General features: G+C 38.8%; 3 protein-coding genes across 4 annotated transcripts in view; 2 read left to right on the top strand and 1 right to left on the bottom strand.

Moving 5' to 3' along the window:
* Positions 1-60: 60 nt before the first annotated feature.
* Positions 61-11,600, bottom strand: hspa4a (heat shock protein 4a). Its single transcript, XM_043221198.1, has 19 exons — positions 11,285-11,600; positions 9,813-9,870; positions 9,576-9,716; positions 9,349-9,471; positions 8,486-8,585; positions 8,194-8,327; positions 6,612-6,856; positions 6,433-6,509; positions 6,185-6,336; positions 5,511-5,617; positions 5,296-5,429; positions 4,736-4,917; positions 3,974-4,066; positions 3,376-3,528; positions 2,618-2,743; positions 2,426-2,533; positions 2,215-2,334; positions 1,970-2,131; positions 61-1,203 (listed from the first exon to the last, which is right to left on the bottom strand). Exons 1-19 carry the CDS (start codon positions 11,389-11,391, stop codon positions 1,021-1,023), a joined length of 2,505 nt encoding a protein of 834 aa, XP_043077133.1. The 5' UTR covers positions 11,392-11,600; the 3' UTR covers positions 61-1,020.
* An 859-nt stretch (positions 11,601-12,459) lies between these two features.
* On the top strand, positions 12,460-16,149 carry zcchc10 (zinc finger, CCHC domain containing 10). Its single transcript, XM_043220901.1, has 4 exons — positions 12,460-12,777; positions 13,001-13,162; positions 14,499-14,543; positions 15,502-16,149. The coding sequence occupies exons 1-4, from the start codon at positions 12,737-12,739 to the stop codon at positions 15,740-15,742; spliced, it is 489 nt and encodes a 162-aa protein (XP_043076836.1). The 5' UTR covers positions 12,460-12,736; the 3' UTR covers positions 15,743-16,149.
* A 133-nt stretch (positions 16,150-16,282) lies between these two features.
* aff4 (AF4/FMR2 family, member 4) overlaps positions 16,283-26,082 on the top strand; it is a 32,132-nt gene continuing 22,332 nt past the window's right edge. The window contains exon 1 of one of the 2 annotated variants that reach the window (XM_043220900.1): positions 16,283-17,091. Coding sequence is in view for 1 of the 2 variants with exons in the window: in XM_043220899.1 (XP_043076834.1) it covers positions 23,955-23,971 (17 nt within the window). In the remaining variant the exon portion in view is untranslated. Of the gene's footprint in view, positions 17,092-23,779; positions 23,972-26,082 lie in introns of those variants that run through there. The other variant, XM_043220899.1, reaches the window with a different exon arrangement.

Genomic DNA, 26,082 nt, shown 5'->3' with positions numbered 1-26,082 from the left:
TGCTTATAATGCACATCGCTTCATGCATTTAATTGTACCGTATTTCGGTGACGAATGCGATTTTCAAAATACCTGATGATTTTATTTCACCCCACTAAACCGACACTGTAATTACACTAAAAGTAAACCAGTATGTACAGTACATCCAATAAATACATTCCAATACGTTCCAATAAATTCTTTTGACTCTATACCAAAATGAATGGTTTATTCTCATCATTCTCATCATTCGTGAGCGGAACGGACACCAAATTAGTCTCCACCATTCACACACACACACACACACACACACTCACACACAGGCTGCAGAGTAGAAAAGGAAAACAGACTAACAGGGCTAGACCCAAAAAAGCGAGCACACGCAGGCCGTGGACACAGAACGACGCACCTTTCACCACGAAATACTGCATTAACAGTAACTCAGCTCTACTTGGACGTACAGTGCAGCTCACGCCTCTGCCTCGAGAAAAGGTTCGGCGGTTTCAGTGCTTTTTCCACCGAGATCTGGTAGTTAGAAACTTCACGTGTGAAGTTAAGTCTGTGCGGCAAATCTTCGAAGCTAATGAACTCTCCAAACAGTAGTCGAGAACAGAAACGTGTTATCCGTTAAACAGTGCTAAACCAGTCCGTCCCGTTTGAGAATCACGTCCACTTTCTATATTCAGGAAACTGGAACCGTGGATACATCATAAAAATAAAAAAAAAAAAGCTACAAAGACCAGGTTCTCGTCCTGTATCTGTAACATGTTTTTTTCCTGTTCGAAGAAACCAAAAGAGAGATTGGATCTCTATGCATCCTGTTTTTAAACAGCAAAACGGAAAGAAAGAAAGAAAGAAAAAGAAAGAAACATGCCACCAACAGCAGGAGAACTGAACTGGTCAGCCTGCTTCAAAATCAACCTTTTTTTTGTGTTTTTTTTTTTTTTTTTTTTTTTTTTTGCGTTTTTCTGAATCCAAACTCGGAGGCGTGAGAGAGGCGTGAGAGAGGCTGGTGCGGGCGCAGAAGAGGGCCGAGAGAACCTAGTCGATGTCCATTTCAGGAAGCTTGGCCTCTGTGTTTTCCGGCGCAGCTTGGCCCTTCTCCGGGTCCGAACCCTCCTGTCCATTCACAGGGCCATTCTGCTCCACCGGCGTCTCCTCCTTGGGAGGCTCCACTTTGGGCTTGGGCTTGGAGACGACGTGATTGCAAGCGGAATACAGCTCCTGTGTAACGATGGAGTTAGCGTTAGCAGACTGTTCTCAACGGGACGTAGATCTGCTGAGGGGTTATGATAAAACAACTTTCCCATTATTATTGTAATAAAAAGAACTTGTTACTTTGAGCAGTTTTGAGCTCAACATTTTTGAAAAATGACTGACACGCAATTTAAGCCATGAAATTAACTTCATTTAGTAAAGTGTAATGAAGTGCAATTTTAATATCTGCAGGAGCTCCAGAAAACACGCATTTCCTGCAGTACTGGACGCTTTGAGTTTCAGAGGATACCTGTGTATCGCTATAAAAGTTTGTAACCAGGCTGTTTTAGGTCACCATTGACTCCCATAGTTTTTTTTTTTTCCTACTATGGAAGTCAGTGATGACCAAAACAGCCTGGTTACAAACTTTCTTTAAAATATCTTCTAAGAAATTCATACAGATCTGGAACTACTAGAGGGTGAGGAAACGATGCCAGAATTTTTGCACCATTTCTTTAAGGATTTTCATAAAATGTAGTTTGATCTGCATCTCGTCACTTCCTTTAAGGTTTGATCAAATTACTTAATTTTACAAAAAATAAATAAAAAATAAAATAAATATACACAAATATATATATATTATATATACATATACACACACACACATATATACATATAAAAAAATTTTTTCATTTATGCATTGTTTTGTTTTTTTAACACAATGCTATATTTAATTACCCCTTAGCAGATTTTGAGCCATATGGATAAATCAAAGCGCTGGTGAGGTTCATACCTTTGTTTTGGCCTGGATCTCTTGGGCTTTAATCACAGGGTCCTGACTGAGACTCTGCTTGCTCTGCAGATTCATTTTGTTGTTCATCCAGGTCATGGTTTCATTCACCTGCTTTTCAACCTTCATCATCTCCAGCTCATCCAAATGGTCGTACAGCTCATCCTGAGTAAAGAGATGACAGAAATGCGATTCACCCGATCTCGAATGTATAAAAGGCCGCGTGCCTCGACTTGATGAGGGCCTACCTTGGCTTTATAAGCCTCGACGACCTTCATGTACTGCTGGATTTGCCTCCCGAGCTCGTCCAACACTTTGGGCCGCTCCTCTGCCTCCACGTATCTGCTTAGAATCGGTTCTCCCAGTTTCTAGGAGCATCATTTAGGTTGATCATTTCCCATTCTATTTTAACAGGCAACGGTTTCAACGCTCAACAAATCAGTAAGACACCTCGTGTACCTTCAGCTCGGCCAGTTTATCGATGTACACTTGCTTCTGCTGGTCCTCTCCTTCTTCATACAACCAGTTTTCAGTGTCCTCCAGCTTCAAGGAGAAAGAATCTCGATCCTGCATCCAAAGACGTTGCTTCATAAAAACAGTGACTTAGAAGCACAGCTACCTTTAAGAAGGCAAATACATGTAGACACTCACAGCCTCGCTGACAAAGTTCTCCAGCACTCCGTGAAGTTTCTCTCTCATTTCATAAACATATTCTTCCACACAATTCTTGGCATCATTTCTTTCTTTCTCCAGCTTATCCTGCATGATCATCTTCCCCTGCAGACAAAAAAAAAACCCCATCAGAAACCAAAAGGTACTTGCATCTTTCAGTGTTCAAATTACTTTTACTTAGCATTTTTTATCATTTTATATATATATATATATATATATATATATATATATATATATATATATATATATATATATATATATATATATATATATATATAAATGCTCAGTTTATAAGCCCAGTTTGGGAAATTATAACCATTGAAAATTATTGAACTACTGAAATTGTTTAATGCACTTTATGTGATTATGAAAAATGGAAAATATTAAATAATCATTATAATTTTAATCATTAAATAGTCACAGAATAACTGGGATAAGGGTTTATAGTTTGCATGTAAACACCGATGTCTGCTGAAGCAATCAAAATAGAGCAAATGACCTTTAAAAAAAATATTTGGCACTTCAAATAATGTGCTGATTGCATTGTTTCGCTACTAGATGGAGAAAACTGGCTGTCAAAAAAGTGATTCATCATCGAATCAGAGATTTCTTTCCAAAAGGTTGATTCATTCAGTATTTAAATGAGTCGCTCAATCATTCTTTCAAAACATTTTGAATCTTAAATATAATTAATTCAACATTTTTTTAATGAGTAAGTTTCGTTCAGTGCTTCGTACCTCGTTCTCCATGAACAGATTGAGCGTTTGGCTGCTCAGCTGCCAGTGCAGGCTGTTCTCGATGGGAAGATCCACCGTCTTTGTCTTCACCTTGGCTTTCTTGGCTTGCGGAGGTTCATTCTTCTTCTCCTCTTGTTTGTTGTCATCTGCGGTCTAAATGTTATTACGGTCACAATTAATGTTGCAAACAGTGGTGTTGTAAAGCAGAAGCGGGTTGAGGAGAAAAATGCTCCCATATCTTTGTTATTAATGTCAAATCGTGTGCAATTCTACTGTGTTTACTCTTGAACAAGTGAAGTAACGCAGCAATCCAATGCACTCTCTCTCTTCTGATACTGTATATTTTAGACCCGTGCGGTTCAGTTTTAGTACCGTGTTGGGTTACCAATGTGTTTTCTATAACATAAGCATGGTATAACATTCACGTAAGGACACATAAGCTGGTTTTTTCTTTTACATGGTTTTGATGTCATATGACAATACAAAAAATGCAAATCACCAGTCTGTCAATTTTTTTAGACGCGCAACAAGCAGGCTGTGTTTGTATTTTGTTGAAACGCTGTATCTCTGGTGTTGGTGTGCAAGTGTATTCACACACCTCCATGTCTTCCGTGTCTGATTTCTTATCTGCGTGTTCTTTCTGATCGTCACCTTGAGCCTTCTGCATTTCTTGATCCACTTGCATCTTGTTCTTTAAAAACGGATATAATTATTGTTCACAGGGTTCTGTAAACGGTCATCTCATCGGATAGCAACAAAAAACAAAAGAGCAGCTCCTACTAACCCAAACTCGCCTTTGAATAATCTTATAAACCTTTGTTTTGCGTCTCACAAGTGTGTACGGAAGCAGAATATATTTTATTATTTCTTCATTCACTTTGTGATGCTAGTATCAAGGCTATTTTATGGCAAGCTATAAATAAATATACTTGAAATGAAGTTTTGTTAATCGTAACAAAAGAACATTTCAGATGTGAACTTTTCTAAAATATATTCAGGTCGTACGTTTATTAATCATTTTTAGGCTCACGATTCTGATTCTCCTTACACTTCTGAATTCCGAGTTTAGAACTTGGAACTGTGAAATTTAAAATTACGCAATTTTAAGAAAATAGATCTAAACCGTGAGAAATCTATTTTTATTCTGCTTTTAGGGTATTAATTTCAGAAGTGACTCTGAACACACACACACAGAACGACAGTACAAAGGATTCGATTTCACATTTAAACTCATAATAATGCTCACAAAGCAAGTGAAACCTAGTTTTTAAAGCTAATGCTTAATAAATGCTTTTTAAACCAACCGCTCCGTGCCCAGCGGATGTCACGGCATCGATAAAACCACGAGGGTCCACTTTACCTCGTCCTCTTTGGACGGAGTCTCCGTCTCCATGGGTTCCTCTCCCTCCGCGGACTTCACGACCTCCACCAGGGAGGCGCTGGACACACTGAAGACCCCGTGAACATTCACACGCACCTTCACCTTCACCTTCGAGCTCTCACCGGACAGCTGGGGCACCACCTTCTGGATGTTAAACTGGCCTGCGGACAGCAGGAATTAGTCAGTAGGGGTTACACAATTAATCCTAATCTTGATTCCTGCTTTTCTCGATTGCTTGAGGTTGCCAGATGTGAAAAGATCAAACCCTCAAAAAACCCTTAATCTTCTCAACTTACCAACCATGCTGAAAATAGTGAAAAAAAAATACATATATATACACACACAAACACACACACACATATATACTGTATATATAAAGCCACTAAATAAAGAATGTGTGTGTTTATAATTGTCTGTGGATATACGAATATGTGTGTGTGTGTGTGTGTGTGCGCGCACTTTAACAATTACCGCCATTAAAATTATTAAAGTAGCACTGCGCTAAATTCCCATTAAACAAAGCTGCATTCCCAGCATACCTATGGTAGGATCGGGATACGGCAGCTCTTTGGGATTGTTGTAGTAGGCCTCCAAAGAGAAAGGCTCTCTCCGGTAGAAAGTCAACACTTTAGAGAAGGGTGCAGCGTGGTTCTTCTGGAAAACTTCACAGTCACTGCAGAGCAAGACATAACGTGAGCGTTAGAAGAGTGAACGAAGAGAGTTAATCATGACGCACAGAGACCCGAGAACACACCTGACGCCTTCGTCAGCCGCCGAGGTCCACTTCAGAGAGACGGGGTAGGGAACCACGTCAGTGATGGAGAACTCGCGCACTTTGAAGGCGGGCGACAGGATCGCACACTGAGGAGGAACAACACAGATGCAGAATTTAGAGCTGTTATTATGAGAAGCAGGTGGAAAAAAGCCACCTTTTAAAGTATAATTTTAACATCATCGATTTTTTTTTTTAAGCACATCATTTAGGTTTAATCTTTCCTGTTCTTTTGTCTCACATAATCAACAGGGAAAATATGTTTCCGTTAAGATTTGAAAAAACAAAAACACATTCATTTATAATCTCTATTTGGAATTTATAAAGAGCAATAAATAAGCACTAAAATTTTAAAATGGGACATTTATTTATTATGACATTTTATTTGGCATTCAAATGATATAATGTAGTAATTACGATCTAATAAATTCAATTATTAAGCTAGTATACACTATGGTTGCCATCTTTAAATTAAAGGGTCGTATTATGGTGCAACATTATTGTGTGTATTTGGTGCAATGCAACGTTTCTATGCAGTTTACACTCCAATAAACATTATTTTCCACATACCATAAACTGTAACTGCTTTAAGCAAGGCATGGAGTCTTAACTTTTATAAAGAATATCTCGCTGGGTTTGAGACTCCAAGAACTAACCTGCAGAGCACATCCTCTGGCCACAGCCTCATCGGCGTTCAACGTCGTGCTCAGCTCCTTCCCGAAAAACTTGCTGATCCTCTCTTTGATGGCTGGAATCCTGGAGGCGCCGCCTATGATCTCCACTGCATAGATGTCGTCTTTCTTCAGTCCTGGTTGTAGAAGGGGAAAAAAAACACCACCGCTGTTGCATCGCTGCTTGACGGGGAAGGCATGCAGCTGAAAGCACAAGCGCTCGTTTAACTCACTGGTCTGCTCCATGATGCTGCGCAGCGGAGCCTCTACCTTGGCCAGCAGCTCTGAGCAGAACTCCTCAAACTTGGCTCTGGAACAAGAGAGTCATGGAGATATTATTAGACGGGGTATTTGAACCAATTAGCGCGACAGACACGCGCCGCTGACATCGTGCGCCCGGTTTAGCACCGACCTGTTGAGGTGGCTGGAGACGTCGATGTCGTTCATGAAGCACTCGATGTTGAGCGGCAGGTCCGAGGAGTTGGCGCTCATGAGTTTCTTCAGCTTCTCGCACTCCTGGTAGAGGCGCACCAGAGCGCGGGGCTTGGATCGCACGTCCAGCTTGTACTTCTGCGCAAACTCCTCGCAGAAGTACTTGACCAGCACCTCGTCGAAGTCTTTTCCGCCCAGCTCGGGGTCGAACGCGGAACCCAGAACCTGCGTTCATCGGTAAAACACAAGCATTGAGGGACAAGCTGTTGCCGGCACATGTATAACACGCATTGCATATATTGTATATGTAGCTTATCTGGAACTAGACTCATTCTCCAACTCTTGTAAGTTAATAAGTTGAGTTTTACCCTTTCGGGATGCATTCAGCCCGTTTGTGTGTCTGGCGATAGCACTTTTAGCATAGCTTAGCATCATTCATTGAATCCGGTTAGACCGGTAGCATCGCATGCAACGAGTTTCAATATTGTTCCCATTTAAAACCCGACTCTTCTGTAGTTATATCGTGTACTAAGACCAATGTAGCATTGCTTTTCCAGGCTGATATGATTAGGAGCTATATTCCCATTCCAGCGTAATAATCAAGGCTGCCATACCATGACCGCAGGAGACGCAGTGATATATTGTTCCTAATCACCAGCCTAGAAAAACCACAGCTCTTTATTTCCCGCCGGTTTTAATACACAATATAACTACAGAAGAGTCACATTTCAAATAGAATTTTTTTTTTATACTTTTTGGTCATTTTTGAACGCTATGCTACTGATCTAATTGGATTCATTTATCTATGCTAAGCTATGCTAAGAGCGCTATCGCCCACAAGACCGTTCAGAACACAAATGAAGAGATTTCTGATGAATTACAACATCCTTAAATGATCATGGCCCAGAGCTCTCTGAATTTATCAGAAGTATCTTAATTTGTGTTATGAATAACTAAATTCAAATTTTTGGGTGAACTATACCTTTAAGTTTAAACCGTTTAGACTTGACAGCTAATCTTAAAAAAATTAAATTAAATGGCACTGGACAAACGACATGCATGTGTAAAGCTATGTTACCACTCATTCGTTGGATTGAAAAGATGATTTCACAAATGTTCCAGTTTCATGCATAAATTCACATTTTTAGACAAAGATAGCTAGCGCCCAACAATCTGGAGTCCAACTGTTGCATAATTTATTCAATTTATTACTCATTTTTGCTAAAATAATTTAGTTCAGCCGTGACACAAATTAGTCAAATCAGACTGAATAAGTGAAATGAACAGAATTTTATTTTGGCTCATATATAGTCATTGTTAATCTAATATATTAAGCTATTAATATATTTTGCTTTTCATTTAATTGCTTGTATAAAGATAAACAAAATAAGTTCAGCCAACTAACAGAAATACATTTTTCATCTACTATTTTTTACTTTATTGTAGGTTACTGATTGCATAACCATTGCATCATGTTAACAATAATAACCTAACCCAGCCGTTAATATGAATGTTTTCTGAGTATAAACGCACAATAAATTACGTGGAGAGAAAAGGCTCACCTTCAGCTTCCCCTTGTTAAAGGCGCACACAGAGACCTGGTAACCAGCATGACCCACATCCACGAACACCACGATCCTGGGCTTCTCCTCGGGAGCAGGCAGGTCCTGTTTGTAGATCCCATAGGCCAGTGCAACTACAATTACATTTAACACATCAAAAGGGGAGTTAGAGTCGCATTCACTCGTATTATCAATGTTCTGTCGGAAAAGAAAAAGCTCGTGAACGTGAGAATGTGACATGAAGGGTCAGGCACAAACGAGGACGGAAGTAAACCCCTGGTCAATAATTCACCTGCCGTGGTGTCGTTCATGAGTCGGAGGCAGTTCAGGCCTGCGATCTGAGCAGCGTCCATGACTGATCTTCTCTCAGCATCAGTGAAGAAGCTGGGAACCTGCGCAAGCACGAGAGAACACACGCCAACAAAAATACAATGACTACTCGCATTCATTACACGGTAACTACAACAGCTAAGCACTAAAGACACGAATGATGAAAATAATATTGTCACTGGGACTAACGACAGAGAAGGATAAAAGGTAAACGGAGGTAAAGGTAGTGACGCGTCATAAATTCATGTAGTCAAAGCACCTTTAAATATTTGATCAAAATATTATATATATCTTCACACCTTAGTCACATTTAGCAGATTAAAGCAATCAAGCACTGAGGTTTGCAAATATATATCATTATGTGAGCACACTTTATGTAAATTAAATATTAAATACACAGACATATTCATATAACCTATTTTAAATTACAGACATTTTTTGTGGGTTTTGAAATGTGTGTGTGTGTGTGTGTGTGTATATATATATATATATATATATATATATATATATATATATATATATATATATATATATAACACACATATATAAATAAAAATATATATATATATTTTTATATATAATATATATATATATATATATATATATATATATATATATATATATATATATATATAAATAATTCTATTTGTTATAAGTGTATAATTTATTTCTACAACTGTCATCATTTGTAAGTCACTGAATACATTTTTTTATACAAATATGTACACAAGCATTGCTTCACAAAAGTGTACTGCATGCACTTTTCCTGACGCACTGTGCAGTCCCAGTGAACATTTCAAGTATACTTAGAGAGAACAGGCGTACAGAGATGACGCAGTCTGCCACAGGTTTTTTGAGAGCAGCTTCAGCGGTCTCCTTCAGTTTGGTCAGCAGCATGGCGGTCACCTGCTCAATGCTGAACACCTTCTCCTCCTCCATATACATGACCTGTGGAGACGGACGACAAGAAGCACATGGCCACATCTGAATACAGCAGCTGTTAAAACACACGTGACTGTCTGCCCCCGTCACCGCTGTGTACTTAGACTTACCTTAATACCAGTGGTTCCGGTCGGCATCTGAGCGAGATCAAAGACCAGGCCGGACTTCGCCGCCTGAACGTACGGGTCGCTGAACGCCCTGCCATGGTATCGCTTGAAACCCTGCACGGTGTTCTTGCAGTTTGTGACCACCTTGTTGTGAGAACAGAAATTAGTGTTACGACTGTCCTGTCCAGCCATGAAATGCATTCTCACTTATTTTTAAAAAAAAATTTAATAAACATCTACCTGGCTTTTGGCGGCTGCCCCTATCGATCGGTTACGAGGACCAAACGACACAAATGACCTGAAAAAAGAAAGCAAAAAAAAACATTCATCATACCATTTAAAATGATCCTAATCCGTCATTAATCTCTAAACTTTAATGGCATGCTCCTTAAAAAGAATGGCTCACTACAAAATTAAAAATTCCTGAAAGTTCACACGCTCTCGGGTCATCTAAGATGCAGATGAGCTTGTTTCTTCATAAGATTTTAAAGAAATGTGGCGCTGCATCACCAGCTCAACAATAGTGCAGTGAATGGGTGCCGTCAGAATGAGAGCCCAAATAGCTGATATAATAATCCACACCACTCCAGTCCAATGTCTTCTGTGGTTTACACAAACAAAAAAAGAAGCTTATTTGCTTAGAACTGCTTTTGCTTGCAAACTATGTTGAATCTTCACAACACACTCCATGAAGCAATTTTATGGATTGTGGACTTGCATGTTGAAGTTAAACGTGGGTCTTAAAGATCGGTTTCTCCACTTTGGAGACATTGACTGATGGACTGAAGTGGTGTGGATTTTTGTGATGTTTTTATCAGCTGTTTAGGCTGGGTACCCACTAAAAGATTTTTTTTTATCATTAAGATTTTCAAAATGCGAGACACCATGCTCCTATAGTGTCTGGTGTGCTGCAATGAGACAGAGACGTCACAAAATCGATTACGTCAAAATTATTTTTGGTCGTTTATTTTGCATTCATTTATATTTTTAAATTTTGCGTCTCTTTTCAACGGTTGAAAATGATTTAATTCATCTCATTAAACCGGTACATCACAGTTTAATAAAGCATTTTAATAAAGTAATAACCAGAAGCATCCTCTAAAGTACAACAGCAGCATTATTAAAACTCCCTCTCTCAAGTGAATACCAATTCTACTTTATAACTATAAAAATCAAGTCTATTATTATTATTTATTTTTTTTCACGTAAAGTACACCGACTGGTCAATAACTCCTATTATCTCAAGACCTTTGCTCGGTATCGTTTAATATTTAAATGACACGTTAAGTTTAAGCGACATAACAGCAAGAATAAACGTCTAATAAGCAGTTATATCGGGTTTCCGAGCGGCCTTATTAAAACGTGCTAGAATGTTCCTGCGGCCGCCGGCGTGACGTCACGGCAGCGCGAGCCACGCTGTAGCATGCGGCTAACCGCTCTCCTTCATCACAATGAAAAACTGCTGCCAAACAAGCCCAAAGACACGCTCGCCTTCCCAACGAAGCGCCGCAAATCACGGGCAATGTCGATCCGACACCAGCTAGCTTTACGCGATTTAGATCCAAACCGAGCGACACGACGAAAGAAAACACGCTCGCGGTCCACGCTTCTTAGTTTGGATGTCAGCGCGCGAACGGATTGTGACAGGTCCGTTTACGGTTCGCGCGGCAACACGAAAAGTGTTGGAAGTAACGTGACGTTATTTGACTTACGGTGTACATCTGTCGCTGTATTCGTTCGCTACGGTCTCTATTCCGCCGGCCCTGGCCACAGCAACGTAACAGCTCTGGAAGCCCACATCGAATCCCACCACTGACATCTTCACAATTGTAGTCCGGCTAAAATACTCGGTGCTAGCAAGAAGGGTCCTTTTAAAACATATAACGGTCACGGAGAAGCGCGGTCGAGCTTGTTATTCCTAAAAGTCGTGTTTAAGGCGATTTCATAGCGCTCGATTATCCATTGACTAAGTTGATGCAGACCGGCTGACTGCTGCATGCAACGGGCAAAAGCTCGAGTTCACGCTCAAGTCAACGGTTTTATCGCGAGATTACGGGAGTTCTAGATGGCTCTGGAGCTTTCCGTGAATGACGGAGCCATGACGACAAATCCAGCCAATGAAAGGCGACGGATGCGTTTACGTCAGCGCAAGAAACCATTGTGGAATAGTTTGTTCGAGAGATTTTATTTTATTTTAGTTCTAATAATAATAATAATCAAATGTTTTCGCAAGTTTGCGATTGATTTTGTGTGATTTCAGTTTGCTTTGTTTTGGAAATATTTGTTTGGTTTTGCTGACAGGGATAAAAAAATATTGTTTTACAAATCTACTATTTCCAGCCAGACATGTGACATCTCAATAAAGCTGAATAAATAAGCTTTTTATTATTAAAAATATTGAAAAATATGATCAAAAATTACTAAGGTTACTGCTTTGTATTTATTTATTCTTTTGCTTACTTGATTTTCTATTATCTGTTGTTTTTATTATTAGTAGTATGTGTTTTTCCTCCCATCTGAATTATTTATTATCATTTTATGCATCGCTTTATTTAGGTTAAAACTGACTTTTCTTTCCCCTGACTGTTATCTTTGTTATATTTCTTAATGTTCTGTAGCTAATAATGTTGTATTTGTCATTTAATCTTCAACTAAAATCCAAACCAAACATTTTTATTAACTGAAATAAAATAAAAATAAATGAAATACAATATAATGAAAACATATTTTTATTTCAGCTATTATTTCTCATGTTCTGAAAACATATTTTAATAAATGAATATATATGAATATATATATATATATATATATATATATATATATATATATATATATATATATATATATATATATATATAAATCACAATAAAATTAGGCCTACTTAAATTTGAACTAAGATATAAATGTATATTTTGCAGATAATAATTGTACGACCATAATGACTAAATAACACAATAATTAGTTTATAACACAAGACAATATAACTGGAAACCTTTTGTTCTGACTTTCTAAATTCTGAAAGAAAAAAAAAAAGATTGTGTTGGCTAGACTAATTAAACGGAATAAAAACCGTAAAAAAGATCCTCCGAAGCTTTAGATGGCACGCGTTGTTTTTCCAAGCTCGACATTAAACCGGAAGTCAGACTCGCGCGATCGCATTCAAAATGGCGACTCCCATGCACAGATTGATCGCTCGAAGACAAGCGTGAGTTGTTTTACACAATATACGAGATTGCAGTGGAGCTTTACGTCATGTCTATAGTGTATCGACGGCGTTAACTGTCCGGGTAGCCCTCTGTTTGAGTTTGTGTTTTAAATATGACGTTTCGTGACGTTTAGTTCGAGGCTTTAACGCTCGCAAACGCTATCTGTTGTGTTTATCTTCCCGCGCCGGCGAGTTACTATGTGGCTTCTCGTTATTCCCACAGGGAGGCGAATAAACAACACGTTCGCTGTCAGAAATGTCTGGAATATGGACACTGGTCCTACGAGTGCACTGGGAAAAGAAAGTACCTTTATAGACCTTCCAGGACAGCTGAGTTGAAAAAGAGACTAAAAGACAAGGAAAACAATCCTTCAGATGATTTGGGGTAAGAAACTGAATGTACGAGTCTGTGATTTATAAGTCAATACCCTTATATGATAACTCACTTATATATTACCGCTTTTTATGTAGACATGATGCTTTGTGCAAATTATGGTAGTAACTTCTGTAAACAATCCGCAAAATGTTCCCACTGTGGCTACCATAAGCACCGGTTATAATGAGGCGACGCTATTTTCCTCGCCTTTCAACCATCGGTCATTAAAAGCACATTTTAAAATGCAAAAGCATTAATAAATTACTTTCAGCATACCACGAATAACTCCTAAAGATCCCACTTCTATGCTAACGTCATTATAGTGCCATGTCTGTATTTCGTAACATGCGTTTTGCAGCATTCGAGTAAAAGGAATCTGGAAGAGAATTGGGGAGAAAAATTAAAAAGTGCTTATTCTTCGTGCATTCCAGGGAATTGTGCATGGTTTGTATCGTAGAGAGCAGACCGCAAATGCACAGTATAATAGGCTGTTACTGTGTTATGTTGTCTTTACTTCGTTCACTTACAGCGGAACGAAAAGAGCCGTTCAATAGATATTGTTGTTATATCACGCCATTAATGTACCAAAAATAACATTGTTCTTCTGAAAATAGAAAAGTCTAAATGATGGATTATGATTTTTGTCGTAGAGCAAGCTTATGATTTGAAATATTTTGTTGCAGTCCTTCCAAACCTAACGTGCCTCCATCATTGAAATGCGTAAGCCTCGTTAGGAAAAAAGTGGATACCGGAAAGAATGTCAAACACAATCAATATAGAATAATTCTGGCAGTCCTGCATTTTACACTTCTCTCATGCTGATTTGCAAAAAAAAGACCTAATACTACATGATTTGGCAACGCTGATCTCTAATTAGCTTATATTAATAAATGCTTTCCGTCACAAACGTTTTGACAAAACTAAAATGAAGATTTTATAGAAGTTATATTTAAAAAAAAATAATTATGCTCATATATATATCTGTACTCTATAATTAAACTTCATAAACAGTTTATAGCAAAGCATAAATAAATCAGCCTTTTCTGTCAAATCTGGCTTGTTTGTTTGCATTATCATCCGTCACTAGCTGTAATTCTAGTCATGAAATCAGGATTAGGCATAAAGTACAGACTGAGATGTGTGAAGATTAGCTGTGGCCCCAGATTCAGTCAGGAATCTTAGTTTGTGAGAAAGCGTGACGTGCCGGAGGATAACATGCGCTGTGTTTGTAATCAGAACCCTGCATTAGTAGGAAACTAGTACTGCTTTTGATCCAGCAAACATGATGCAGGGCCTTGTGTTATTAGTCATATTAAAACTCTACTTCCTTGACACTTTTTTTTAGAGCTGGACTAATACCACGCAGTGAGAAGAAAACCAAGAAAAAAAGGTGAGTCATTGTCATTTTTGGGAACGCCTGTGTGATCTGTCTAAACGTGTCACACGTCATGCGTGATTGATGCACCTTTACAAAGTGAGATTATAATTACTTTAATAAACTAAAGCTTTTGCGGCATGCCAGGTCCGGTATGAATTAAATTTATTTGCTCTTATAGGGTTTGAAAAGCATTCTGAACTATCATAAAGTTTATATTAAAATACTTGCGTCCAGAACAATAAACGAGTCATTAAATTTGAACAATTTCGAGTGATTTCACACTATGCTTCAGAAGTTTAATTACAGCTAATTAAAGAAATGTTTATTAATCTGAACTAACGTCAGAGTTGGGTTTCGTGTCTGATTGATTTAAAAAAAAATAAATAAATAAAATAGAATAAATAAAACATTCTTATAATTGTTTTTTTTTTTACCATAATCACTTAATTCTTTAATTATTTTTATTTTTTTAATGGATGATCTGAATGCTCTAAACTTGCATCACATAGACTACATTTTACAAATATTTAGTCTGCTAAAATTAGGACTATATATATATATATATATATATATATATATATATATATATATATATATATATATATATATATATATATATATATATATATATATATATATATAATATATTTTTATATATATATAATTATTAAAGAGATTGATTGAAAGTCAATGATAATTGATTTAAAAAATCTTATATAAAGATTTTTTAATCAATTATCATTGACTTTTTCAATCAGTATTTTCTTTTAATAATTAATAGCACTTTTCCATTATACCTCTGGATATGGTTATGCATCCGATATAATTGCACAGTGGTTTAGATCAGAAGTAAAAAATGTGACATTTCAGTGTATGTTGTTCTGGTTCACGCAGCTGATCTGTGCCACGATTGAGGAACGAACCCAGATCTGGGCCGCTGCGGTGTAAAGCGCGTGCTGTTTTCTTTCAGGTCCTCCTCCAGCTCCAGCAGCAGCAGTAGCGGTTCGTCCAGCTCCTCCAATGACTCCTCCTCGGACAGCAGCGACTCCTCGAGCTCCTCGTCCTCGTCTGAAGACAGTAGCAGCGACAGCGACGACACCTCCAGCCCTTCCTCCTCCTCCTCCTCGTCTTCCTCCAGTTCCGACTCTGATTCGGAGTCCTCGAGCAGTTCCGATCAGGGCCCTCCAAAGAAGAGAAAAAAGAAGAAATGAGGGTCCAGTTAACGAGAGTGCAATACAGAACTGGAGTCATATACTGAGTGCTGAGAACACACTGCTATTGAATACATGAGGGTAGGGTCTAAAGTCTCGTATGTAAAGAAACTGAGAAATATATGTGTATGTGGTCATCATCAAACACATCCACGGTTACGTTTGCTTCCGCTATCTCTCTTTGGCAGATTGTAGTAGTTTCTCAAGCAGTGAATTTACTCATCATTGATTTATTCATTCATTCATTTGGTTTCTTTTTGACCACAAATGCATTTTTTTTTTTTTGCTGAGGTGTAAAACATAATTTTAAGATGGTCTTATGAAATAAACTGATTTCTTACGGAAAGAAATGTACCTTTTGTGGGATGTGATGTAAATGCAATATTAAATAATCTCTTTAAAATGCAGCATGTAAGAAATGCTTAATTTGCGGCCATATTTTTACACATTATTTAATTTAAAAAAGCGATCGAAATCGCTTTATAGTTAGACATAGCTTCATAAAAATACATTTATAAATATTTCTATGCAAATATAATTATTATAATATAATAATAATATTTTATATATTTATGTATTTTAATTATATAATTATTAGGCAAAATTATTTTTATGAAAATTAGAACCGTCTTTTTGTTTACGTGATGTGTGCACTGTATATATAAATACGTAATATTTACATAATATCGATCCTAAATGTTGTTTTTGAACGCATGCGTGTTTTAAATATACACAGTACACAAAAATACTTTGGATGATTAATCGCGATTCATCTGAATAATTATATATTATACAATAGTACAGGGATTTAGTCACTCGATTATTGTCGCATTAAAAAATGCGCTTTGTTAAATTGTAGAAAAACGTTCAGTTTTTGAGTAGCGTTGACAAAAAGATTAAAAGTAAACGCCCATGGGAGGGCATTTAACGGTTTTTAGACAGCAACAGAAACTGAAACGGTAAAAAAAAAAAAATTATCTGAGGTAAATGAGGGCGGACACACATGTTCCCTAGGTAGTCTGCACCCTGTGTTTGAGACGCAGCCCCTCTCTGAGAGGACGCTCTCGTCACGTGACCGGGTTAGTGTACGAAGCCGAAATCAGCCAGAGACGCGATGATCTCCTAAAATGATCAGCTGGAAAAATCTGTCCGACACGACCATGACGAGCAGACGGCCCTCAGCGGTATGGCTCACTTAAAAGAGCCGTGTGTTTTCGAGCGTTTTCGCGTTTCTTGTCGGCGGGTGACACATTTATCGGGACGCGACAGCGGATCAGTGTGGAAGCGGACGGAGACAAAGGGAACGGCTTTCATAGCTAGAATGCTTCGGGCCTAAAAGAAGCCGAGAGGTAAGTGGGCCACGAACCGGGCGGTTACGTAACCGAAAAGAACCGCGGTCACGCGCGTGCAGTAACGTTTGATCAGTTCGTTCGGGGGATCGATCGTAACGAGTTGTTAACAAAAGCGGAGCTGGCGTCGTTCCTCTTTCTACGCGTGCGTGCGTGCGTGCGCGCGCGCGTTAAAGCGTTCGGCCGACACGCGAGCTGTCCGATCCTGAACGATCCCGAACGCACCGACCAGACAAAGCGTCCCCGCGAACACCCTTTCGTCCGTTCACCGAGAATTAACCGTGACCAGCTCGCGGTCGCTAACGCAACATGACGCGTTCCTCCGCGTCCAGCGCCCTCAGACCTAGCGTTCCCGTTTGACGCCAGTTTTGGCACGTTTATGACTAGAAACGGGCTTTTACGTCATTTCAGCTCCGCGCACGTTCACCTCGAGTTTAATCGCGATGTTAAACGCTAATGGGAGAGTTTAGTAAACGCACCTCGCTGGCCGCTTCAGTAGCTCCACTGGTCGTTTTTTTATCGTTATATTCGGTGAACTTTCGACTCCTGAAGTGTATCGCGTTACATTTTTTGACGGTGACGTTAGCGATTTAAACGGCGGACGTCACGACGTAACCGTTTCACGTCCCGCTGAAGTAGCTTTAGCGTCACCAACTTCACAAAACAAAAATGTAAACACGGTTTAAACGTCTTTTTGAAGGTCGCCTCGATTCGTTTCAGAGTAGATACTGCTGTGCACATTTGCTTCTAGCTAGTCGACTTATTTGATGTTAGCCGATTAAAATAAGTGTTTGGGTGCCATATCGGTGTTTTTATTACCCTTTGCTTGTGTTTTCTATATACCGTCTTTAGTGCGTACTCTGTGTATTTTTAAAGGCAAAACCTATGACATGATCCTTGTTTGGAAGCCATTTTAAAGTCAGGAACAAGGCTGCCTTTGGAGCTGCATACTGTGGTATGAAGTACACTTGATCTATGTAGTATGCAAATTCTCTTTATGCACTGAATACCCTGATTACCTTCGTCCTTTGTGGTGCGTTCCAGTTTCCCCTGCTGCAAAGCGAAGTGGACTTCATAGGGTGTTTGTTTAGTGATTAGGGGGTGTGTATTCTTAGTACGAAGGGCGACGTTAAAGCATCTTGCTTTTCTTAGAGAAGAGCACCGCTTTGGTGCCACAGAGTTTTGAGAAAAAGTAGATGTTCATGTTGACAGCGGCTGTTTGGAGTTTATATAAAATGCACGAGGTAGCCGTGTTGAGTTGTAACAGTGTTTTTCGGTGTGACTGAAGTAAAGTGAACAGAACAGAACGCACTGTGCTGGCTACTGTATCCCACAATGCACTGGTTCAAACCGTACACCTCGGCAATCAGGTTCCGGGAGTGAAAACTTGTTAATGAGTGGCATATGCCTACAAATAATCAGTGAATTTCCTGGTGGAAAACTACATTACCCATGATTCCGTTTCAGCCTTGCTTAACTTTTTTTTTAATTCTTAAACTCTTTCCTGTCACTTTTGCATCGATTTTAACGCATCATTGCCGAATTAAAAAGTAATTTTTCAAAAAAAAGGAGAGGGAAAAACACACCGACCAGACGTTTGAACGGTAGTGTGGATTCGTGTTCATCAAAGAATCCTGAAAAATACTTTAACAGCTTCCAGAGATATGCAGCACGACGTTGATGATGATGATAATAAATCGGCGTATTAGAACGGTTTCCGACGGATCACATGACACCGACGACTGCAGTGACGATGATGAGTACACGAAGATAGAAAACGCTATTTCAAATACTCACACTTTTAATTTTTACAATTTAAAACTTATTTCTATACGTTAAGTGTTAATCGTCATCTGTGATTCTTTATTTGTTGCTCGCGGTGTTTAATGGGATTATAGTCCCGAAGCTGTTAAGTACACGACTTCAAACCTTTTATTCGTCTTTTAGGCAGTTTGTGATTCTCCTGATTCATGCCTCATATCTCCTCAACAAAGAGTTGAACCGAACCAGCTGAAAACCCGTCACCTCCGTGGCTTGCAGCGTGCTTTTCTCGATTCGTCGTTTGACCAAACCGTTGACCAAACCGTCAGATGTCGGCGCTTTTTTTTTTTTTTTTTTACACAAACCATGATTAAAAAACGAGAATCGGCTGGATTCCGCTTTCAGAAGTAATAGCTAAACGGCGCGGATGTGAATCATGAGCCGGGACAGACCTTGTGTTGCTTATGTAACCAAACTAAACACACACACACACACACACACACGTACGCCGTCGTCAGAAGAGTGTTCGCTGATAAGCCAGTGATAAAAGGTGTATTGTTGAGCTCGGCGCATGCCGTGTGTGAACACTGATAGGGCTCTCGACTCTCTGCGGGGCTTCCTGTTTCGCCGCTGCGTAGCTTGACCCTTTTCCTCTGCGTTTCTGACCGGAAGGTCGCTTCGGCTGAGTTGTGTCGCTGTCGGCGCGCGTGGATCCGGCGGGCCGCGCTGCCAGCTTTTACTCCGCCGGTTTCCTTCGTAGTTTTGAGGGCCGCGTGAGCTCGCTGCAGTAAGGTCCCGCTCAGTGAAAGGAGCAAAAGCCCCGAGGCCTGCCAGCTTCCCCAGCGTATAATGCGGAAAGTTTTACGGATGATTGAGTTACAGTTACAGAGGTCAAGCATTGAGAAATCAAAACGGCTTTGATATTTTAACACGAGGTCATTCGATTTAAAAACGTACCGCATTAACTCGTTTTTTTCTTTATTTTGGAGAAACGTCTCGGTTCGGTTAAGTTAAAGATTAATGACGATTATAAAAAAAATGACAAAAATGGTCCAGTTGTACAGTATTGGGAAGGTTACTTTGATTACATTTAGTGAATAGAACAGTTTTCTTAAGGTTGACGTGTCAGGAGTGCGACTTAAAACATGCCAAAGAGACTTTCATGCGATCACAGGATGACTTGGCTAAACCGTTCAGCAGCGCTTTAGTCCTCAAGTGTGTTAGACATTTTCTGAGCAACGTTATTTTGTCCCGAAAGATTCGCCCTCCATCTCCAAGACATTATGCAATTTGTGAAATCGCTGACATTTTAAGACGCCGTACGCTGCCAGGCATTAGCTTTTTAGAAAAATATTGAATTTTGTGATGACGTTGTTGTTGTTTTTTCTGGTCGGGAACCATCATGAAATGACATGAGGTGAAGTTTAGTGTACACTTTAAGTGCACTCATTCAGCGAAGGATCTGTCGAGCTGATTCAGACCGTTAGTGTGAATGAATCATTGTTGTGTTGGTTCTTGCGCGTGGCACGTGAGGACGAAACACGACTGAAGGAGGTTCGCTGTTTTGTTTTCCAATACCGACTGGGAAATATTTAAATCGATCGGGATGGTCGCCAGGAAAATGCTTTAATTTGCTTGCCGGTTCACCCTCGTTTTAATCCCAAGTTTCTTTTAATGTTCTAAAAATCTGCTCCAAAGTTTTCCCCCATCAGCGAAGCGCCTCAGAAAGGCAGACTCTCTGACTCTGGCACACGCCTTGAGCACACAATCCTCAGAGATAGCGTCACTCAGAAAGTCGAGAAGTCCTGCACCTTCTGCTCTACACGATTCAGAAATACGGTGTAGAAGGGCTGGTGCTTTCTGAAAAGTGGTGTTAATTTTTTACAGTTGAGTGCAAAGGGCTTCTTTAGACAAGTTAATATTGCACAGGTGTGTGTGTGTGTGTGTGTGTGTGTGTGTGTGTGTGTGTGTGTGTGTGTGTGTGTGTGTGTGTGTGTGGTTTACGGTCAGGTTATTGCGACGCAAACAGCACCGTCTTAAAGTCAGCCTTAAAGATGTTTTTTTTTTTTTATCCACAGTAATACATAAACGTCTAATCCGACCTAAATGTTAGTCTCTTTTGAACTCCTAAACTTCTTTGAGGCATAATAAGTTTGCATTAAATTCAGAAAATTTCCCAGTGCTGAGCCACAACTATGATGTTCCCTCGGATGCACTTGGATGTATTTGCATTTTAACAAAGGAAATGAAAAACATACGATTTGGTTATACCCTTAAAACTTTTTTTTTGCATGTTGCGCAACGTCCTAGTTTAAAAGCTCAAGGATCCTCTTAACCTCACCGGAGAGTTTTGATTTTTAACGACCTTATTACAGTAATTAGGGGTGTTGACGAGCATAAACGGTCTGCCTCTTCTGTTTTGTACTAGTTAGCAATGTAGAGCTAAACGTACATGTTAACGGTGTTCTGTAAATTTCCACAGACATTTCAAAAGGGTGAAAGATTTCCTGTTTCACGTCTGGAGTGACTCTCCACCTCGGCGTGGATTAGTAATAACGAGCGGTTCACCAGATACACCTCGCGTGAAATTACCAATCACAGGGATTGCTTTTGTAATGACATATGTACTTTTAGCTCTACATAAATGGTAGAAAATATGCCAGCTGTATAAAATGTAGAAACCGTGTGAGTTGTAAGCGTTTGTAATTATTTTAATGCCATTTTAAGAGTCATTAAATAGATTCAAATTCTGATTCAAAGGATTGTAGTTTGCGATTCGCGTCTTTTCAGTATTGTTTTAGTAAAAAAAAAAGTAAAAAAAAAGTAATAATAATAATAAAATTGTCTTGGCACAGTGACATAAAAAGGAGCGTTATATACAGGGTTCCCACAGGTCCTTGAAAGTTTGGGAATCTGAGGTTTTTGTTTTGGGCCTGGAAAGTTTTTGAAAGTAAGCATACATAAATACAGGTTCTTGAAAGTGCTTGAATTTTTGTGCATATATATATATATATATATATATATATATATATATATATATATATATATATATTTATAAAAGTAAATAACATCTTAGTTTAATATCCAAAATATGTAGATGAATGTAAAAGCTGATAGAAAAATCGTTATAATCGTTTCAGAATAAATTAACAAAATTAAACATTACATTATGCGCATGTAAAATAATGTGTGATTTTTTTATTTTTATTTTTAAGGTTTCGTCTTAAATTTCATATGGGTGGCATTAAAAATGTCTTCATAAAATATCTGTAGACGCCCTGATTAAGTCCTTGAATTTGAGGGTAATGGACCTGAAAGAGTTGAATTTTTTTTTTCTTCTTATTTTTTTTTTCATATACATGCGGTGTGGTTCATTAACATCATTTCTAAAACAGTGGGCCAATCAGAAGAGCCCAGAGGCGGGGCAAGCAGAAAGAGCTTTTTGTTTACAGTGACAGATTTTTTTTTTTTTTTTAATTCGACAGCAACATGTGGTCCGAGGCACAAATTTATTTATTTATTTATTTTGTTTCATTGCTGTAAAGTGAACCAACTCTAGTGTGAAGCTAAAAGCAGCCTAGTGCGTATGTATTTAACATAATTTATTAGAAATATTGTAAGTCACTAATTATAATGCTTACATTTCCTCTGAACTTTAAAAAAAAAAAAAAAAAGCCACAGAAAACGACCAATGAACATGTACATTACATAAAAAAAACACAGTTTAATCAGTGAAGCCATCTGCTCTGTATGATGAAGTGTCTTATATTTACATCCCACGTACATCTTCCTGTTGTTGTTGTTGTTTTATGATGAGAGAATTTCAGCGACGGTTCAACTAAATGATTCTGATTGGTCATTGCATTCATAAACTCACCGTGATTGTGTGTGATTGGTTATAACAATGAACGCTAAAATGCAGAAAAAGAAATATAATGGAACAAACGAGACCAAATGCGCTTTTGTCATCTTGAACTTTAATAATACATTTTCTTGCTGTCAAAGGCATCACAGGCAGTATCTCTGACTATCATCGTTACGCAATACTATGATATTTCCATTAGAAGTACTATTAAACAACCAGTATGATATTAATATGCATGCTAATAAGCAACTTATAGTGAGAATTGGTGCGTAAACTGAAGCGTTTCTGTGACTTCAAATACACTAGAACATGTAAGATTTTGATGAGATGAACTAGATCAAAGTTCAAGCTATTTATAACACGGGGAGCATGTTGCATAAACTGCTTACACTGAAAAGTTAGTCTGGTGAGACTGGTCAAGACTAGTGTAATTTGCCCGATTAAGACTGATTAAGGATGCCGGTTTGCACTAAAGGCACAGTTTTAACATGGTGGTTAGGTTTATGCAGCTGGACCCAGAATGCTTAGTCAGAATTGTTTTTTGGTGATTCCCGTATTGCGTCTAATTGCCTCATCACCACCTGGGTTTACTAATGTTTTTGGCGTGCTTTCCCTCTGGACTCCGAGGAAAAACTGCCTCTGGCCCTTTAAGGAAACTGACGTTGATGGTGTTGGCTCAGGCTCAAGTGGGGGGGAGGGCATGTGTTTACTGAGAGACAGCAGCTGATTGGCTGCTGCGACTCTGAACATCACAGAGGGGAGTGGCTGACTGGCATAAAATAACATGCCCTTATAAGGGCGCTGGTGGACCGCACCATTCTCCACGGCGCACGGAGGGGTGTTCGCTCTCTTACGCGGATGCGACACCATTCGTGTAATTAGTGAATTTTGTTCCGTTAAGCGCGTTTTTTTTGAAGTGGAAAACAAAATAAATGTTTACTAGGATTTGTAGATATCGTCGTGCTTCGCTCCTCACCTGCACGTTGTAGCGGCGTCTCCTCTGTTCAGCGCAGTGGTTCGTTCCTCAGACGGACCGTAACCTCCCCTCCCTGAGTCAGATTTATCTCAGCTCCCAGGAAATACAGCAGCGACGATTGAAGCGTGAAAGCTGCCGATCGAGAAAGTGTGCCTCAAAGCGGACGCTAGTAAAGCAGAGGGAGCCGTAGCCGGAAAGAACCATCGAGTTGTCTGGAATTTTCTCTCTCAATCCTCTTCCAATGGTTCTTTGGTGGAGGCCATGGCCTCTCAGTCAGGGTAAGCGCTAGCACCAGCCATGTTCTCCGTGAGTAACTCCTGTAGTAGCCACGGCAAAGTTTGAGGCCTTCTGGCAGCAATTTTAATCTACCATGCATTCTTGTTTTATTTCATAGACTTTAATGCCAAGCTGAATCTCGTCTTTTAAGGTGGTCTAGAAAGGAGCAGTGCACTTTAGCAGCTTTGCCAAAGAATTAGAATATTCCAGACAGGCCGGGCAGATCATAATCTGGATTACATTACTGTCCGAAGCACCTTTTGGATATGGAGTTATCAAAATATTTGAATCAAATGCTGTGTAGGAATCAGTGGAACTGCGAGATGTCCATACCTGCACCCAGGTGTCATGCTCGGACCAGATCAAAGCACGAAAATAATTATTTCCCTGGATTGATTCATTCTAGCCATTCTTTCCAGCATCATTCCTTGAGCGTGGTATGATCGCGAGCCGACCGGGAATAAACACCCTGGCCTTTACATCGTAGGATGTAAAGCCCAGCAGACTGCAGGAGAGCCTCTCTAACAGTGCCTTACAGGCTCAAACGTTCATTTAACTAGCTTTTGTGGTTTCGTACGAGACCAGGCCACCCAAAAACCGTAAATTCAATTATTCCAAACCTGTATTACGTTCTTCCAGGAAACACAAAATGATGTTTTGAATACATCCAGTGCTGTTCCTCCTCCACAGATGTGTGTATGTATAACACATACATACCCATGTCCATAAATTCTGCTCGTCAAGGCTACGTTTAATCCAAAGTACAGACAGTCATTGAGATATATATATATATATATATATATATATATATATATATATATATATATATATATATATATATATATATATATATATATATATAAAAGGAGTTTTGTATTTTAATATACTTTTTAATGTATTTAATTTATGTATTCAGTGTCGCTTGATACTTCAGAAATCTTTCTAATACGCTGTGTTGCTGCTTAATATTTTTTTTACAAGCCGTGATACATTTGCAAGTATTTCGGGATACCTGATGAATAAAAAAAGTAAAAAGGAACAGTGTTTATTTAAAATAGAATAACCTGCTCAACGATGTACATTACCGTTCTTGAGCCAGATGCACCAGCTGCACGTAATGTCAGATGAAATATTAAAGGCCATTATGTTTTTTTTCTCCTTTCAGTATTTATTGATCCTCATTTATTTCAATTATGGTTTCTGAAAGGTTTTATATATATAAATAGCACGCATGTAGACTGATGTTATTAACGTATTTAACTTTTAGTATGCGAAAAAGGCAAAAGTGGTTATTTGTAGGTTTCTATTTTTAGATGATTTGGGGTAAACGTCATATTACTTTACGGAGAGCTCACAAACAACTGGTGCAACCAAATAATGTATAGATTTAGCTACAAACTAGCTACTAAATTAAAGCCTGTAGTGAGTACTTAAACGTGTAATTTAAGCAAGAACGTGCGTGAAGTTTGACGTTTAGCAAATAACTTATTTTCGTGAAGGAAATGATTACTTTTATTAGGCCGAGTTGTTGACATCCTTGGTCATTCTGCGTTTTTAGTAAAACAAACCCGACATGGATCAGTTTGTACCACTGCTAATTCTGCTAACTAACATCCTGAAGCGCGCTAAGCTCTGAGCTGCGGGGTTGATGAATATTAAATCTGCATTCGCCCCAAACTGATTGGCTACAATCTAAACGTGGTCGGTGAGCCAATGGGATAGCCGTGAACCTCCTCCTGATTTTGCCAGCAGCTAATAATAAACGGTATTTAGTCGCATATTGTGGAAGTTAAGTTGCATATGTGCGTTTTTTGTTTAATCTCATTGTATTTTTGTAGTTGTTTCAAGCCAGGTTTGAAGCAGGCCTGTAGCAATAATCAATACATGTACGTGACCTCAAGAATTATTTAGTCATTCAATATATTGGCCATTACGTTTAAATCCTTATCTGCAGATATGGCCTTGTTTAGGGATCGTGTTTTTCAGCAATAGTGCGCACCCTTACTTTTAAAGGAAAAGTCTTCATAAGTTCTTCGTGCATGTCTTGTCGGAAAAGGTGTTTCCTATTTGTTCTTTTAATATTTTAATGCTTCATATCCATGATCTGAATATT

This window comes from Puntigrus tetrazona, chromosome 21 (assembly GCF_018831695.1).
Source record: "Puntigrus tetrazona isolate hp1 chromosome 21, ASM1883169v1, whole genome shotgun sequence".
NCBI classification, from domain to species: Eukaryota; Metazoa; Chordata; class Actinopteri; order Cypriniformes; family Cyprinidae; genus Puntigrus; species Puntigrus tetrazona.
The sequence above is the reverse complement of the archived record's forward strand: the minus strand, read 5'-3'. Positions and strand labels throughout refer to the sequence as shown.